Below are 17843 nucleotides of genomic sequence, written 5' to 3'. Positions count from 1 at the left end.
CTAAGATTTTAATGAAAGACTAAACATCGTTGAAAAGCAATGATGGCAAAAAAGCATAAAATAGGGACTTTTTTTTACTTTGTCAGAATTGGCTCTTAAAAGTATCTGAATGCAGAGTAATTCTAATGAATTTAGCATATTTAATTAAAATTTCATTTATTTAATGTAAAAATACCTTTGTACTTGAAGATTTGGTCAGCGCTTGGTTCTATCACATGGTTGTTGATGGTGACCCCTGGATATCTGGCTTGTACTTTTGAGAGTATCAGCAGGTCAATCTCACCTAGGGAAGCAAGCAACATGAAATACCAGATGAAAGTAAAGCTCAGGCAACTCCTATCTCCACGATGATCACATCCCCCGTTGGTGATGCCTGCCATTCATGTACAGAAAATGTACCACACAGGTACATGTAGCTGCTTTGTATTCTCACCAGATTGCCACTGAAGGTTTAGCTCTAGGATTTGAGAAAAATTTCAGTATCAGTTCCAACTATCTTTATTCCTCCTCTCTGACTGCCACCATCAGTGCCAAGGGAAAAACAGACACATTCATGTACATGGCTTGACGTCCTATTTTCTGGACATGGCCTAACTTCCTAACTTCCCCGGGCAGATCCTAAATGGCTTTGATAGTACCAGTTCTGATAGTCCCAAATCACCAGCAAACCTGGCAGGATTTCTTAAGAGTCAGCAAAGAGCATTTCTAGCCAAGTGCCTCACTGGTTACGAAGTCATGTGGGTGAGGGAGCAGAGAATATGTGTTTACACTGGTATCAGAGGCAACATTCATGTCTGTTTGTCTTTACTGTACTATGACTTTTTCCATAAGTATGTGCACATACCATCTGTATTTATCTAACCCCTGTTTGCACAGTACCCCAGAACTGACTACTTTTTTTGGTGAGGAATAGTTCTCTCTGGACACTGTTCAGGCCAGCTGCAATTATTTTACTGACAGAAGTACCAATAGATCCAGCATTTCAAAATTTAAAATGAGCTGCCATTGCTCTTGATCACCTCTCCCCATCCACAATATAGGAAGCGGAAAAAATAACAGAATTAATTAAGGTATAAAGAGTGAAACAGAGGGGTAGCTGTGGTGAATAACAGATCCAGAGGCTGTGTTACAGACAAATACTGAGCTTCGTTCTGAAATATTTCCTTGTGCTTGCACACAAGTCCATTTTATAAAATTCTCTACAAATGAACCAAATTATGTACTCAATGAAAGATCACCCAGCAAACTCTGATGGCGAGACAGGCCCTTGCTGAGGGAGGGCTCCCCCACTGTATTTGCACAGCCTTTACCCATCTTCATGATTTTCAGTGGTCCTGGGCTCCCACCACTTCAGCATTAGCTACATTATACAGAAGATTTGAGGTACAAAAGGAAAATACCATGGATTCAGTAGTCATAATGTGCTCCTCAGAGCTCAACCCAGCATATCAGCTCTTTCCCCAGGAGGGTCCTTTTCACTATGAAGAACTCTCTGCCTATTTCTGACCCCACCACACATCATCACAGGTCAAAATCCAGCACTCATCTCAGGTCTCATCTGCTTATTAATGCCCTGAGAATTTAACATAAAAAGTGAAGAAGGGTTCCAATTTTTCAAACTTACATGTCTTTCTTACAGCACTAACAACACCAAAATTTATATGGCATATGATTCTTTGAGGGAGGGAAACTGAATTTCTGAAGCAGCAGAAATAGCTGCAGCTTTGCAATCACTGCAAACCCTGTATTCTGCTGAAAAATCGGAGCAAAGCCAGTCATCTGCTCACTGCCATTGTAGAATTTGAGAACAGAGAATTTGTAATGAACTACTAGAATATTTTGATTTTTGGTTCCTTTACCAACTTTCTGTAAAAGGGATTAGCCCTTTGAAAAGACTTCGTAGTTCCTCCTAGAAAAAAAAATGAATTTTGAATTTATATATGTGGTTAATATACTCTTCTGTTGCCAAACCACCCTTGTATTGCTTCTAAACACCCCCCCACACACACCCCTTTGATTAATAATTTAATCCACAGCCTTAACTGACTTCGGTTAGCTCTTTTATATGCAAACAAGTGTCCCGAGGCATTTTACAGTCAAATCTGTGGCAGCTTGCATTATCAACAATTTGGCAATTAGGCTATCCAAATTATTTAAACTCTCCAACACAATTACCTTTTAAAGGCTACCACCATGTTCACCATTAAGCTTCTAATTAAACATTTTACGTAACGGAATAGTTTATAGCACAGTTGCTACTTTATAGCAGCATTGATGACTTTTATGGTTTTTAAAGGTACAAAGTCCTGTGTGCTGGAGTGTGAACTTAATAAAGCAGAAGCTGTAGGCAAAGGCAGGCGCTGTACATGGGCTGGTGCAATGGGATATGATGCTACATTAAATGGTGTGCTTGTCTCTCGAGGTAGGAAAGTGGAAAGGAAACTTTCCTTCCATGCTCCCTCCTTGCAAATCACAGGGGCAGATGAGGCCAAGGCAGCAGCTTCATCACTGCCCTCCACCATCCAGGATTAGCCGGGGGAAGGGGGGGGGGGGGTTGGGAATTTGCTTCCCTTACCTCCCAAAAACAGGGGAAGAGAACAAGCCAGAAAACAGCAGGGGGTTTGGTGGTTTGGCGATTTTTGCATCACAAAATGAGTTTTGCCTGCATAGTATTGCTTGAATGTCCACTTAGCTGGAACATCCCTGGTTAGGGAGTTGAGTACCTCACTAAGTGTTCCTGTTAGAAACAACACTTTTTTTTTGGCAGAATAGTTTCCTTTGTGTGGAGAGCAATATTACTGCTCTCTCAAAGTGTTTTATACTAATGCCCACCATTTGCATACAATTATTTTTACTTATTAGGAGAGATTGACAAAGCTGAGATCAGTCTTTGGAGATGGCATGACTAAAGCATTTAAACTAAATTAACTGTTAATATAAAATTTAAGTTTGATGACTTAATAGGCAGAGCAGAATTAGAAACAGAGGCTTTAATTATGGGCAACTTAAGCAAGAATTTAATGAGAGAAAGCCATTTGATGTTCTTCATATTGTTTTTCCATCCAGCAAACTCCAGATTAGAAATTTATTTCTTCCACTTTCTTCTGGATTTATTCTGGAGCTTATGTTCAGCTCCAGTGTTCTGGAGAACAGTAGCTCCACGAGGGGCTCGTTTATTGACTGTGGTCAGGAAGTACATACAGGCAAAACAGCGCTCAGCCTAGGCTATCACATATCAGGGCAGGAGGCAGCAGTGATGGGTAGTTACTATCTCGGTAAGTAGGTACAGGGAAGAATAACTGTAATAAAATTAAAAAAAGAAAAATGAAATTTTTTTTGCCAATACAAATTGAATATTCTGAGGAATCTAAGCAATTTGGGGGTGGGAGTGTTGCACAGAAGTACTACGGGGCAGTCAAGCCTGCCTCTGCCCTTGAGGAGGGATGGTGTAGAAGGAGGTCTCTCATAGAGAGAGGGCGGGGAGGCACAAGCTGTTCCCAGATGATGTGGCCACACACCAGCTAGCACCATCTGTCCCCAGGAGCTGACTTTTCAAGAAAAAAACTTATTTCCTCCTCTGCTCCTTTCTGCAATTTTTAATCCCCTATTCACTGGGGGAAAAAAAAAAACCAAGATATCAATATTGAAGTCCATAGCATACCTGCTCCACCACCAACGCTTAGAATATTGATTGCAGATTTCCCGTTTCCAATACTGAAAAACATTATTTATACATTTAGGAGAGCTACCCAGTACTGGAGAGCGTAACACGTTTAAAACACCTTAGTGAGGCTTTGGCAGAGCCATAAAAACCTGAGCCCAGAGAAGGACCTCCTCAGAAACAGGGTTTAACGCTGGCTGCCTGCTACCCAAGCCAGCCCACAAAGCAAGGGGTCCAGAGAAAAACACACACCAGAGCAGGACTGTTATTCAAACACGTGAAAGAGAGACTAAATATTACCTGAAAAGATTACTTTTAAGAGGATGCTCACAATCAAACTTAATATTAGAACATAGTATCTGCTAGTGCATTTTATAGTTGATTCAAGGCAAGCTGTATTTGCATGCAATGAAACAATTCAGCCTTATCTCCTTCCTGATAGGCGGGACCCATCCCGAAGAACAGCCATTCAGCAATGTGTGCACTTGAAATCTCCAGCCAAGCCCTAACAGAGACCCACAGACACTGACAGACAGGATGGCCAGCAGGGAACAGCAATATGCCTCCTGCAGACAGCCTTCTGAGAACTTCCAAGTCTGTCAGTGCCATTCAGCTCGATGTGACCACTTCCATGTTACCTCCCTATCACAGCTGGCAACTGTCTCTCCATGAACTCCTGCATGCACTGGTGCTCGGTCGAATTCGCGAGGAAGAGGCGGAAAGACTGGAGGTATCTCTCAGGGTCACTAAACAAGCTCCTCATTGGTGATGCCATATTAGTGGTTGGAAGGCTACAGGATCGGTCAGGCTGCTCCTTGCAGCTCTTCTTGCAGATCTAGGGAAGGAATTGATGCAAGGGGTTAACCGATGTACAAGGGGGTAGGTCAAGCCGCTTGCTTAACAATGTTACTACTCGTTCATGCTTATCATACTCGCGATGTATGCTAGAACAAGATAATAAGGACATAGCTATTGTTAAGAGGTAGGGACCGTGACTTGATTTCCTTCGGATGCCTAGGCCAGCTGAAATTGGCTCTGCGGTTTGACAATGACTAAGCCTCCAGGGAGCATGCATAATAACTAGGGGTGAAAAGTTCAGGCTCGAGGAAGACTTGTTTACTTAATCTTGAGGCCCATGACCACCAGGAGGCACTGCACAAGTGCAAAGGACCTTTCAGCTTATTATAATACGAAGCAGGAATAGGACATGAATATGTACATCCGTGTTGTGCAACCTCATGCATATGTATAACATTAGAGGATAAATGTAAAGGGGAAAGGATGCTGAGGTGCACATGTCTTTGAAGGAGCTATCCCCCATGCGCCTCAGCGCCGAATAAGGCATACCTACTTTACAACTTTAACAAGTTGTGGAGTCCATCCGCGTATCAGAATAACAAATGCTAGAGAGGTAAAAACCATGCCTGGACTTTGCTCTGCATTCTCAGCCCTGCTACTGCACTTTAGAGCACTTAAAAAGGTATTATGCAATTTTGAAATAGAAGCTGTAAATCAGGTTTGAGCAGCAAAGGTAATATATCATCTTTAATCTGCACAGAGGAAATGCCAACATTTTTTAACTGTGCTGACACAGGACTCTGTTAAAACCCAGTAAAAAGGCCTTTAGATGGTTCTTAAACATAAGAAAAATTCCCTTATTTCTTGAAGTCATGGAGAAGCTCCAAAGACTTGGTCTGGATTAGAAGAAAGTGCAACACACATCTCCAGAGGTGCTGGAAGATGCCTCTATCTCTTTTTTTTAATCTTTTGATGTTCTTAGAGGGAATGTTGATGGTGGGGTGAGAACAATAAAAACCTTATAAATGCACTCTTTATTTTTCTAGTTCCTCTGAAGATACTGGTATGACTCCCACAGGCTAAGTGGTTAATTCATGAAAGCCATGTGAGTCACTGGAATGGATGTTAAGCTAAACCCAGTTTTACAAGTTGGGAGAGAGGGAGGCAGAGCATGCTACTGGGAAACACCCAGCTGTACTGTGAAAGCTCCACAGAGATGTGTTCATCCCCTCTCAAACCACAGTTTAAGTCTGTCACGTCTTGTAGCAAATGGCAAGGAGAAAGAGGAACCCCCTTCCTTCTCAAGGGTCCCAAGCTTAAGGATCACAGCGTACATCCCCAGTGTCTCCTACAGTCTCCTCTGGCTTTCCTGCAGAGGTTACATCCTAGCCACCTCTTGCTATTTTTATTGCTCCCTTTGGACTGTCTCCAGTTAAACCCCGTTGTTGCAGAAGTGCAGCAGCCAAGGGTGAAAGCCTCCCACCTGCTGACACCCCCTGGCTTCCAGCACAGCTGGGATGGCTTCCCTCACCCCACCGAGACCCCACACCCCCTGCCTTTGCTCACCAGCATGATCACTGAAATACAAAGCACAGGTTTTTTCCAGACTACTTCTCTTGTCCATTTGAATTATAATTCTGTTCCCTGTTGTGCTCAATTATCTCCCAGCAACAGTCCTGTCCCTCCTCCCAATCATAAACAGAAACACAAGGAGTAGTGGGCTCAGGTTCCCACTCATCATTACCTCCGTTTCTGGCAGTGAACTGCTGATAAATTTTCTGACAAACTGTGCAACCAGTTTTCCACCCACCCAATAGCTGTCTTATCAAGGCTATGTCTTCCTCGCTTGCTTACAAGAATGTCATACCAGATGGTGCCAACCCTAAAGCCTCTGTATAGGAATGACTCCTTCTCCCCTGTACACCAAGACAGTTACACCACTGCAGAAAGATGGTCACAATTTCTCCCTGACATCTCCACATTTCCTGGCAATCACCTCTTTCTGGTGCTCACTCTTTCTTGAAGAACGATTTCTCCTACGGAAAGCTGTCACGCTCAGCAGATCCACCCCAGCTCCTCCTTCCTTTTCAATGATAACATAAGCTGCTTGGCTTTGCCCACTTTCTCTTGATGCTCATAGAATCACAGAATAGTTTGGGCTGGAAAGGACCTTAAGATCATCTAGTTCCAGCACCTTCCAGTAGACCATGTTGCCCAAGGCTCTGTCTAATCTTGCCTTGAACACTGCCAGAGATGGAGCATTCACCACTTCTTTGGGCAACCTGTTTCAGTGCCTCACCACCTTCACAGTAAAGAACTTTTTTCTTATATCTAACCTGAACTTCCCCTGTCTAAGTTTAAACCTATTACCCCTTTTCCTATCACTATAGTTCCTGATGAAGAGTCTCTTTCCAGCATCCTTATAGGCCCCCTTCAGATACTGGAAGGCTGCTATGAGGTCTCCACGTGGCCTTCTCTTCCCAGGCTGAACAGCCCCAACTGTCTTCATACGGGAGGTGCTCCAGCCCCCTTTTCATCCTTGTGGATGATCCTCCAGACTTGCTCCAACTGTTTCATGTCCTTTTTATGTTGAGGACACCAGAACTGCACACAGTACTCCAAGTGGGGTCTCACAAGAGCAGAGTAGAGGGGCAGGATCACCTCCTTCACCCTGCTGGTCATGCTCCTTTTGATGCAGCCCAGGATATGGTTGGCTTTCTGGGCTGCGAGTGCACACTGAAGCTGGCTCATATTCATTTTCTCATCGACCAACACCCCCAGGTCCTTCTCCGCAGGGCTGCTCTGAATCTCTTCTTTGCCCAACCTGTAGCTGTCACTGGGATTGCCCCAACAAGTACAGGACCTTGCACTTTGCTTTGCTGAACTTCATGAGGCTGGCACTGGCTCACCTCTCAAGTGTATCAAGGTCCTTCTGGATCCCACCGCTTCCCTCCAGTGTATCAACCGAACCACAGAGCTTGGTGTCATCGCCAGACTTGCTGAGGGCACACTCAATCCCACTGTCTATGTCACTGACAAAGATGCTGAACAGGGTAGCTCTCAATACCAGTCCCTGAAGGACACCACTCATTACTGGTCTCCAGTTAGACATTGAGCCATTGACAGCAACTCTCTGCATGTGGCCATCCAGACAATTCTTTATTCACCAGCTTGTCCATACATCAGATTTATGTCTCTCCGGTTTAGAGACAAAAATGTCTTGTCTCTAAAGATATGCAAGGGTAACACAAGGATGTCTTGTGTCTGAGATAACATCCAAACTGTGATGTTTTGGTTTTGCATCCCATGAAGCCTCATCTCTAAACATCCCAAGGTTCCTGAAGGCAGATGCATGGTGAAGGTTTGCAGCAATGCACTTCCTCCAGTGCATGCAACCTCCAGAGCAGGACCCAAGGTGTGATTTTCCACCCATACTACCTCCAAGGCAGACTCAATTTTTGATTCACTCGCTGTTCCTCACCCTCTCAGTCAGCAAGGATATTTTCAAGAGAAAAAAACAACAAAACCAAGGATGTTAAAGAGCAATGATGAAACAAGACTGATAACTTGGAGACGGGAGAGCTTTAAAAACTTTTTTGGGTCCTGGATGCCCACGACAACTGGTAGGAATAAAATGTGAAGATGATGCCCCCCCCACCCCCCAGCCACAAAGCTTTCCCTTTGCTACCTGTTTCAGTGAGCCTGGTGGTGGTAGGTAACACAGGCAAAACAGCCCATGCATCACACAGACCAACAAATTGCAGATGAATTGACTCTATGGTGGGGGACCATCACTTGTCTCGCAGGGTGATATCTGCCACTCACGTGCATGGAGGCAGCACAGTGCCCCCACCAGGCTCAGCTACCACACATGAGCCTCAGAGCAGCAACCTCTCCTTCTCACAGATGACCAACACTTGAATACCCAGAAAAATCTGAATTTAGCTGGGGAAACCAAGTATGAATTTTGCCATAGAGAGTAAGGAAGCACACACCTGGCCGTAAGTCAGGTGAGAATTACTTGCTGCTAACCCACTCTGAAAATAAAGTGGTATATGCCTTGTTTGCCCATTCCTCTGCTCTGCCCAACACCTTGCTTTTACTTTAAATGCACAAAGAGGCTTTGCAATTTGCCACTAATGTATTTTACTGCATTCGATCTTGAAAAAAATATTTTGCAGTTAATAAGAGGAGATTTAGACAATCAACCTTTCTTCTGTGCCTCCCTCTATTTCCCATGATTTAATTTGCCTGTGTTCACTGCTCGGCGGTCTCTAATGAGCAGCTGAGATTCATTTTCATGTTAGACGCAGTTCAAGAAATTTGTCTCATTTCTGTCATTATGCTTTTGGCTGTTTGCATTTGCCCCATTTATTTCACTTACATGTTTTGCTGTTTGAATTGCAGCCAGTTAACTTTAAAAATGAGTAAAGAGAAGGAGGAAAAGGATTTTTTTTTCTGAATGAGGCTAATGGAAACTTGGATAATGATGTTCATTTGGGCATGCTCCCTTCAACGATAATCCAAATTTATATACAGCTCCCTAGAAAGACTGAGAAGTTTTGAAAACAGACTGTGTTTACACTGCAGTTACTTATCTACCCTTTGTTTGGGCTGGTGCTAGTAGAATTAAACCTGCTTTAAACTCACCCCAAACCGCTTTAAACCTTCCCCATGAAGACAAAAACCAAGTGTGCGTGCTCTCAGCTGTAACCTATTTGCAGCAGGAGCTTAGGTTTATTAGCACAGGACTGCATTTGCCCATGAACACCAGCAAGACAGGGATTCCTCTTGGAGGAATTTAACGCAATCTGCTAAGCTAGTGCTTGCCTCGCAGGCAGCTGTACTTACATGCAAGTGGTCTGCGGCTCTTGGGGCTGTGGCCTCCCAGGCACGACGTCGCTGCGGTGCCCAGGACACACTCCCGGCTGACCAACTTCCCAGCCGCCACTGCCGTCCCACCCCCCGGGCTGCGACGTGGCAGCATGGAGGAGGTTGTGCCGCCTGAGAAAGGAGCAGTAAACATCTTAACCTCGTGCAGCGGCAGCTGCCTGCAGAGACAGTGGGAGCAGTTCAAACCCTGCCCTCCCAGCACCCTTTGCACCGACCCTACCGGCTGTGCCCAGGGACACGCGTGGCACAGCCACCAACACCCTGGGAGTATTTAGATGCAGATCTTTACAATGTGTTAATTAGTGTCTGGATGAAAAATAAAGCCCTGCCACTGGTGTATAAGAAAAGCAAGTCTTGATAAATTGGAAATAGTTGTCTCAGTGTGTGGCACACGGCAATGTGCAGTATCATTACAGTTTGCCTCCCATTATAGATTACTTTGCTTTTTAGCTCGTTTTCATGCCAGCAGCTGACGTTTTGCTTATCCTTTACTTTTCATGGCTTAAGCATTGGGAAGCATTTTCCAAGATGTGTGCACCCTCCGTAGCCCTGTTAGGAGCATTTTTATCCCACAGAACAGAAGCGTGGAAAAAAGCATTAACCCATGTCTGCTATCACACTGTGATTTGGTGTTCAGACCATTAAAGTATTTGCCCTGTGTGTGCCTCAAATTATTCATTGTGCCTTCATGTTTAGTGTGAAGGGGTTGGTTTTGGTTTTTTTAAAAAGTTAAATGAAGTTTTCCTTGGGGCCTTAGGTGGAGAAATGAGCGGTTCGTGGAGAAATGAACTAATATCACAAAAGTCTTATAAAATAATGCCAGTAATATTAATTATTATGCTTTCAAATGCACAGTTACAGGAAAAAATGGATTTAATTTGACATTTAGCTGAAAGTTTACTGAAATATAGATTTCATATCAACAGTTAAACTTGTTCAGCTAGAACGATGACTCTGTGTGAAGGTAACCCACCGTATGTTTTTCTCTCTCCACACACAGCACCATTTCCAAACCCCTTTGAGGGAAGGAGGTACAAAGCTGTTTGCCAAGCAGCAAACCCAGAGCTGCAAGGACACAGTGTTTCAGTACCTTCTGGTGGTCCCTTGGCAAAAAATGATGCCAAAGCCAGTCAGGAGGGACGAGCAGACCCACAACTAATTTGCAAGTGGACAATCACAACTTTATTTTCAAAGGCATTTTAAAGGAAATGAAACCCCAGCTACTCTGTGAGACAGCTACAAATTGAGCCAGCTTCTCTTGGTTTGCAGCATCCCAGCTAACAATCATTTTGCAGCAAATAGTTCCCACGCAGGCTGTGGCTGCTAACCCTGCTGCAGCAATAGCTTGCAATGCTGTGCAAAGTCCTGTGCTGGCTCTGTACTGGTGATAAGCACTGCTGTTCAAACATAGCTGAACAGCAAGATTAGTGGTGTTTTCCTGGCTTTCTGTGCAGTTCTGGAAATCCAGACTAGTTGACATCACCAGAGCTGTGCAAACTGGTAAAAAAGAATACAAACTCCGTCCATCTGACCCATGCTTTCCTCCCTCTGCAGTTCACCAAGTGTGAGTTTTCTAAGTGCCAGTTGCCTTTTAATATGAAAGCCTAAATTTAGAGATCCAAAAAGAAAAATTATATTCATCTGGTTATTTTAAGTGATTCATAAAAAAAAAAAATAAAATTAAAAATGCTACTTGTTAAATTGCTTCTTTAATTTCCCTTGGAGATACATTTTGTGAGCTCTAAGCCAAATCCCAGCCATTTCAGTTCTACATGGGCTCAGTCCTGTCCTGATGATGAGTAAATGGGGAGGAAGGATGTTGCACCATTGCCTAGACCTTACTTTCCTTGTCTTCCAGCACCTTCCCTTCCCATTATAAACATTATAAAATCATTATGGAATCATAGAATGGTTTCTGTTGGAAGGGACCTTAAAGATTATCTATTTCGAACCTTCCTGCCATGGGCAGGGACACCTTCCACAAGACCAGGTTGCTCGAAGCCCTATAAAACCTGACCTTGAACACTGCCAGGGATGGGGCAGCCACAGCTCAATATTTAGAAAAGTTTTTCACCTCCCTGTGGCATTTTACCATGTGTCCTCCTGTATATAGCACTGTCCTAGATGGCAGGAGCCTGAGTTATTGAAAGGAGATCCCACAAGCCTTGAAGTCACCAATATATGGAAAATAATAGTTTTTGCGCATTAAACATCTCTCTGTCATGACAGGTCAGGGAACAATTCACATCTCTGTAGAAAATTGGCCAATAGTGGTGTAGTATAATTATTAAAACACAAAGTTGTAAAATGAGTCCACCCATAAGCCTGTCAAGGACCCAAATAGTTGTCACTGGCCCCTTAGGTGAGGAGAGAGCTGTGAACAGTCAACATCTGCAGATTATTTCGTACTCTGGAGTACATCTGCATGGTATTTGGCTCAGAATTTATTCTCTGGGAAGGAGGAGAAAGGATTTAAGTGTTACGGTCTTGATACAAATGAAACATCATAAATTTCTCCTTCCAGGGATGCTGCGAGTGATGCTGGGAGACAGTCCTCACTGAAGGAGGAAAGGTGCAGGGGAACGTGCCCTGCCACATGCTCCTTGGGAGGCCACCAACCGTGCCCAACCTCAATGCAGGATTTCCCGTAGGTTGTGCTTCAGCAGCCTCATTGGTTCCATGACAAAAGTAGGAATAAGCAGCACAAAGGTACCCACAGAAGATTTAGAAAAGCTGTGATAACCGATTAATCAATTGATGTCTTCAGAGATTAAAAGTGCTAAAAAAAGCTGGGTACAAGCAAGGTGTGGGGGCTGAGTGCTATTTTCATGTGAAGATAGGTGTTTAAAGCTGCATGGTGCTGATTTTTATCTTGGAAGATATGGGAGTGCTGGAATAGACCCTCTGTCATGTGCATGGCTGCAGCGACCTTCACTTGGGTGAAGACCCATCCCTTTAGAACAGGGACCAAAGCCTGGAGTCAAAGCTGAGCAAAGCTGAGCTTGGGAGCAGGCAGGGGGAAGGATCTGAATGTCATGACCCACCTGCCTCAATAAAACCCAACAGTCCAAAGTATGTGGGTCAGATGTAAGAAACTGGATTTTCAAGAGACAGCAGGAGTGGGAAAGGTGGGGCAGGAAAGACCTAATTGCTATCCTTTCACCATACTTCAGAGCATCTGTTTATGAACCATATGACTGAGCCCAGAGATCCAGGAGTTTATTGGGCTTACCTCTGGATCTGATTTAATCACACTCAGACAGCCAGATAAAAGCAAAAGCTAGACGTTGCTTAATGTCTAAAGAATTATTTCTGCTGTCCTCTAATAAAGCACACTGATGTAAGCTGGAGTTGATAACAAGATCGCTGCACTGGGGTAGCAAAATCTCATTTTTCAGGACAACTGAACTGTCAGTGCCAAAGAACAGACAGGTTATTGTTCATGCTCCTCCAAGGTTGCTTTTATTAAAATGGAAATTTCCAAAGCTTTGCATGCATATGCACACAGCTACAGGTGCAGACACCTCTTCAAGGGGAAGAGGGTGGATGCCCCCTTCATCCTGCAGCTCATTAGTTGCAGCAGCCCTTATAAACCAGGGTACCCTGGGGAAACTGCCGCACAGCTGTTTCTGTGCTGGGTGAAGGGGCGCGTGTCTTCACAGCCCACATCCTCACCATGGTTTTGAGGTGGGTTGGGCAGGTTTGGCAGCCTCTGGTGTGTGCAAGGTGCTCCCCTACAGCTGCAGCCCATGAATTTCAAACACAGTTTGAGTGAGAATTTGCCCTCCCTCCTCAAACCCAGCATAGGCTTCATCACCTCAAAACTGGGCCTTTAGTTCTGGGCTGCTGCAGCTCTTCATACAGGAGGGGCAGAGCACACCAGCCCCTCTCCAGCATGGCCACACTCAAAGCACTGCAAGTGGTTCACCCTTGTGGGCAGTCCCCACCCAATAGAATAGAATGGACTGGACTGGACTAGAATAGAATAGAACTGAATTTTGCATTGGGAGAGACCTACAGTGATCATCTGCTCCAACTACCTGACCATTTCAAGGCTGATCATAAGTTAAAACATGTTATTATGGACATTGTCCAAATGCCTCTTGACAATATTGACATTGACAATATAAAAAAAAAGGGGGGGGGGGGGCAAAAAATTCATGCCTAGCTGTATTTTCACTTGTTGTAATACATGGAGTAACTGCAACAGGCCTAACCGGAGCTTGGCTATCAACAACAATTTATTCAACAAATGTGCCCTTTTATCTTCCCAAGCGCTTATGAGGAACAGATTAAATTTTTACAAATGTGTGCCTTAGTTAAAATAGTTTTGCTTTTTCCCCTCCCAGAAGTTAACTGAATCAAAGATTGTTTGCAAAATATCTCATTATGGAACACTCCAAACCTGTGCCTCGTCATTAGCAAAACAAATCAGTGCCCTATTCCCAGCCTGAAAAAAAGAAAGAAAAAAAAAAAAGAGTATTTCAATTAGTAATTTGACACTGAAATTCTTAATGAAATTAGTCTCGGAAAGAAACTCAAGTTCAAGGAATTTCATTACTGTGTCTGGGTTTGGAGGTGGTAAATGATGGTGCACACCTCCACCGACTGGTGCTTCTTACCAGAAAGAGCTGGTAGAAAGTGATGCTGCTAGAAATCAAATAACGCAGAGCTGCAGAAACTGCAGCTCTCAGCCTGCAAAGCCTCAAGGCAGTGATGGACCAGACATGAGACCCCCAGCCTCTCTCTGCCCCTGAGTGCTATGCAGCTCAGTTTTTCCTTGAGACTTCAATCTCTGACAAGAAACTAGTTTCTGTGCTGAAGAAGCATGAAGGACTCGGTGAAGACCTGGCTCAGGTTATTGATGCTACGGGAAAGCAGAATATGCCAGAACAAAGGAGCTGGATTTCCTTCTTTGCCACTTCTGTTACTGATTTAGGTTTTCCACACATTTTAGCAAACAACAATCATTCATTACAAAACATTTTGGAAGCATTTTACCCATATATGGGAATAATTGTTTTCTCTCTTCAAGATGCAGTGGTACGAGGACAGAACTGACAGAAACACCCAAATATCTACATATGAATAATACCCCCTTGGACAATTTTTTCCTCAGAAACTGTCACATGGGGCTGCCCCTGGAACCATGCCAACTTAGTGGAACTTCAGATCCACAGAGCCATACAGAAGTTAGGCAGCAATTAATACTTGCTCATGCTTAAGATAATTTCCACTTGTAACAACAACAGTCTGTTATCTATTCTGAAACAAGTATTCCTGGCTGAGAAGATCACTCCCTTTCCCATACCTATGCAATATCCACGTGCAGCTGGCACCTTCCGCGTTACTAATTTCCCTTTACCTCCTCCTCTAGCTGTTCCCTAATGAGCTTGCATGGCAAAGAGGATCTGAACAAGCCACATTTGAAAAAGCAATCAACTGAAATTAGAAGGGCTTTCTTCTAGCCCGTGTCTGGGAAGCCATCACTCCCCCCGGGCACATGGCACTGACGGCTCCTCACACTCGGCTCTCATGTTCATGTAGGGAGCGTGGCTGTTGCCTTTGCAGCATTATTTTGACAACTGAATATTCCACTTGCAGCTCCTCGGCATAGTTCACATGCCTCCTAAATCTCTCTGCTTGAAGTGTAATATTTTCTTGGTATTCATATCTCTTCCTGTGGGAACTTACGATAAGCTTTGGAAACGGCTTAGACACACTCACTCCCCTCTGATAGAGTAGCCGTGTATGACTCTCATAGTCAAAATCTTTGCATTAAGATGACTAAAAAAAACATGTATTAGGAACACTTCAAATGTTTGTAAGTCATCATTCATGCCAAATCCCAGTGTTTAAATTACCCTGATGTCATGAAGAGTATCCTTTGACAAAATTTGTTTTATTATCTTTAAGTCTATGAGATCTTGGTCTGGACTGGACAGCAGCTGTCAATACCAGCACAGGGGTAGCATTCCCACTTGGTGTCTGTGCAGCCCAGAGCCTATGCACCCCTTCGATCATGGAAATACTGTGGCGACGTACATATACTAAGCATCTAAAATGATCCATATGTCTTTTTGAAGAGTTTCTGCTTTCTGAGACAGATAAAGTTGTCCTGCAGCAAGTCCAGCCCCTCCACACTAGTCAGTTGTCTTTGCCTTTTTTGCTTTCAGCCCCAAAGTCTTTTTCCCTTCTGCCGACTTCGTTACAATGATGTGATGTTCTCACAGGTTACTGATGAAAATGTTTGATGATAACAGAGGTTCAGAGAGCATCTGGACTGCCTGTGTGGGAAGCCAACTCAGCAACACTGGACTTTCCCTGGGGAACCATGTGGCCCCAGACTTTGGGCACAGATGGGAGGAGCAGCTCAGCCACGATGTTGCTGTTTCTCCCAGGCCTAACAAGAGGCCAAAGGTGAAGGAATAAGGAAAATGAAGACCAAGGGAAAAATGAAAAATGAAAGTGAAGTACAGGGAGGGTTGCTTGCTGCGTGACCTCTACCTCTCCAGTCCTCGATTTCAGGAAGCACACCCAGCAGAGTAAGTTTTAACACACCATGTAACTATTAACCACAACAAACCTTATAATTAGGACCACTGAAACAGGCAGAAATTTTTGCAAAACCGAGATTAAGAATAATTTATTTGTTTTTTTAAAAAATGCCAAATGTTGTGATCAACTACAGTCATGTGCAATTAGACCTTTGGATACTGCTATTCAGAGTGGAAAATGAAATGGTCTGTGACTCACCAGGGCCTCGCATTGCCACACTCTAGCTTGGCTTTGAGAATAGCCATGCTTTAATTTATACTACATTTTGTACGGCAGTTTGAACTAATATATTAGTTTCAGAGCTGAGTGTACCACCTACTGCCAAAAAGAGTTGCAAATGTGGAATTTCACAGTGAAATATCAGTACAAAACCACTGCTTTCTTGCTAGCAGTTATCAGTACTAGGTACATGGATCATGTAAAAGCCTTTGGCATGGTACTATAACATTGCTCAAGTGAAAATGTACAAGAGCTTTTCATGGACAGTGCTGTCATTTTTATTTTTTTTTAATTACAGCTTAATTTGGAGCCAGCAGAAGCTTTGACTGGATAGCTTCTCCCTGCAGAATACGTTCATGTTTTAGCAAGGGATGCTGAAAACACCGTCTTAAAACTTCCCTAGAAGTAAAAGCACTACATATTTCCACCCTCCTACCCTCCTCTTATCCCCCACCCCCCTCCCCAGGAAAAGTCATTCCCAAGGAAATGACTGTTTGTAACTCAAGCCTTAAACTGAAGGTGTATATATTTGCAGACGTGAAGAATTTTGCCTGAAAAGGTATTTTTCAGAAGGTTATGTGTGGGAGAAGAGGACTGTGAGGGATACCTGCAGGTAGTCTGACTGTCAGTTTGCAGCAGGGTGGACCTGGAAGGAGGCAGCTTTGTGCTGTCCGCAGCTACCCGCAGTCCCTGATCACATCCTTTGAGCTTCTTACCCTGTCACAGCCCAAGTAATTGACATTCCTGGCATGATGTCCTCGCCTTTTCACTTGCCCTCCTTATCTATTGCATTGCTTCCTGCTCTCACTTCCCTTTCTGCCCTGCAGGCCTACAACTGTTGCTTGCAATAATTTTTTTTATACCATTTCTATATCTTGCCTCAATCCAGCCGGTACCATTGTAGGCAGTTTCCATGTGTCACTGCTTCTTTCAAGCATCATATCCTCCTGCATGATACTGACACATCCAACTCAGCCAGCCCACTCTCTCCTTTGTGCAGTTTTTATATTGCAAGTTATTTAAACTCCCAGCTATTTTCCCGATTAAATAAACCCAGGACCTGTTATTGTAAAAGTATCAGGGTTTTATTAGAAAGCTATATTGCCATCTTGTTATTTTGATCCCTATTCACCTCTCATCTTCCCATAGACAAGGCCTCTGAGTTTCTTTATGTATATATGTGTATTCATGCTTTTATTGAGCAGGAATCATCTTTGCAATCTCTACTCTGAGAAGAGCCTGCTCTGCAGATCATATTCAGTGTTTTACTTGGGTTTGATTTTGTCTCTGCTCTGACAAATGCCTCATGAAGTTAATAGCAAGAAAAGAAGGACTTGAGGATTTGGCCCTGATTTCAGTCGTAGGAATTCATCTCCTTCTCACGCTCTTCTCTCCCTGTTGCAGCCACATCCAAATTCTAGGAATATCTTCTGGATTAGGTTAAGGAAGGGTGGGAATGGCACATGAAAATGCAAAGAAAACTGAAATTCATTAAAGCATAGCATTTACGTCAAAGATAGATAGATAGTTTTAAAAATACACCATCTTGATGTAGTTAGTGGATTTTACTAACCATGCCATTCAGAGCCCAGAGGAGGGAGAGATGGGCTGTGGTGGTATCCCCTGGCTGTGGGATTCTTCCTGGTATCACAGGGTTAAAGCTTCAGCCTCCAGCCTTCAAGCAGGAAAGTGCAAATGTGGTCCAGTTTTGGCT

The 17843-nt window shown here is 43.7% G+C and overlaps 1 protein-coding gene across 3 annotated transcripts in view; it reads right to left on the bottom strand.

Annotated features, from left to right (window-relative positions):
* The window catches only part of LOC133264826 (histamine N-methyltransferase-like), a 26422-nt gene extending 8579 nt beyond the window's left edge, over nucleotides 1-17843 (bottom strand). Inside the window, exons 1-4 of one of the 3 annotated variants that reach the window (XM_061444851.1) lie at nucleotides 17703-17843; nucleotides 4300-4496; nucleotides 3662-3714; nucleotides 176-283 (exon numbers count right to left, since the gene is read on the bottom strand). In XM_061444851.1, coding sequence (XP_061300835.1) covers nucleotides 176-283; nucleotides 3662-3714; nucleotides 4300-4496; nucleotides 17703-17705 — 361 coding nt within the window. In that variant the 5' untranslated portion in view covers nucleotides 17706-17843. Of the gene's footprint in view, nucleotides 1-175; nucleotides 284-3661; nucleotides 3715-4299; nucleotides 4497-9310; nucleotides 9577-17702 lie in introns of those variants that run through there. The other 2 variants (XM_061444831.1, XM_061444841.1) reach the window with 2 other exon arrangements.

The sequence above is a fragment of the Pezoporus flaviventris genome, unplaced genomic scaffold (assembly GCF_033815535.1).
Source record: "Pezoporus flaviventris isolate CSIRO_AGI_PZ_B2104156 unplaced genomic scaffold, CSIRO_AGI_Pfla_v1 ptg000001l, whole genome shotgun sequence".
Taxonomy (NCBI): domain Eukaryota; kingdom Metazoa; phylum Chordata; class Aves; order Psittaciformes; family Psittacidae; genus Pezoporus; species Pezoporus flaviventris.
The sequence above is the reverse complement of the archived record's forward strand: the minus strand, read 5'-3'. Positions and strand labels throughout refer to the sequence as shown.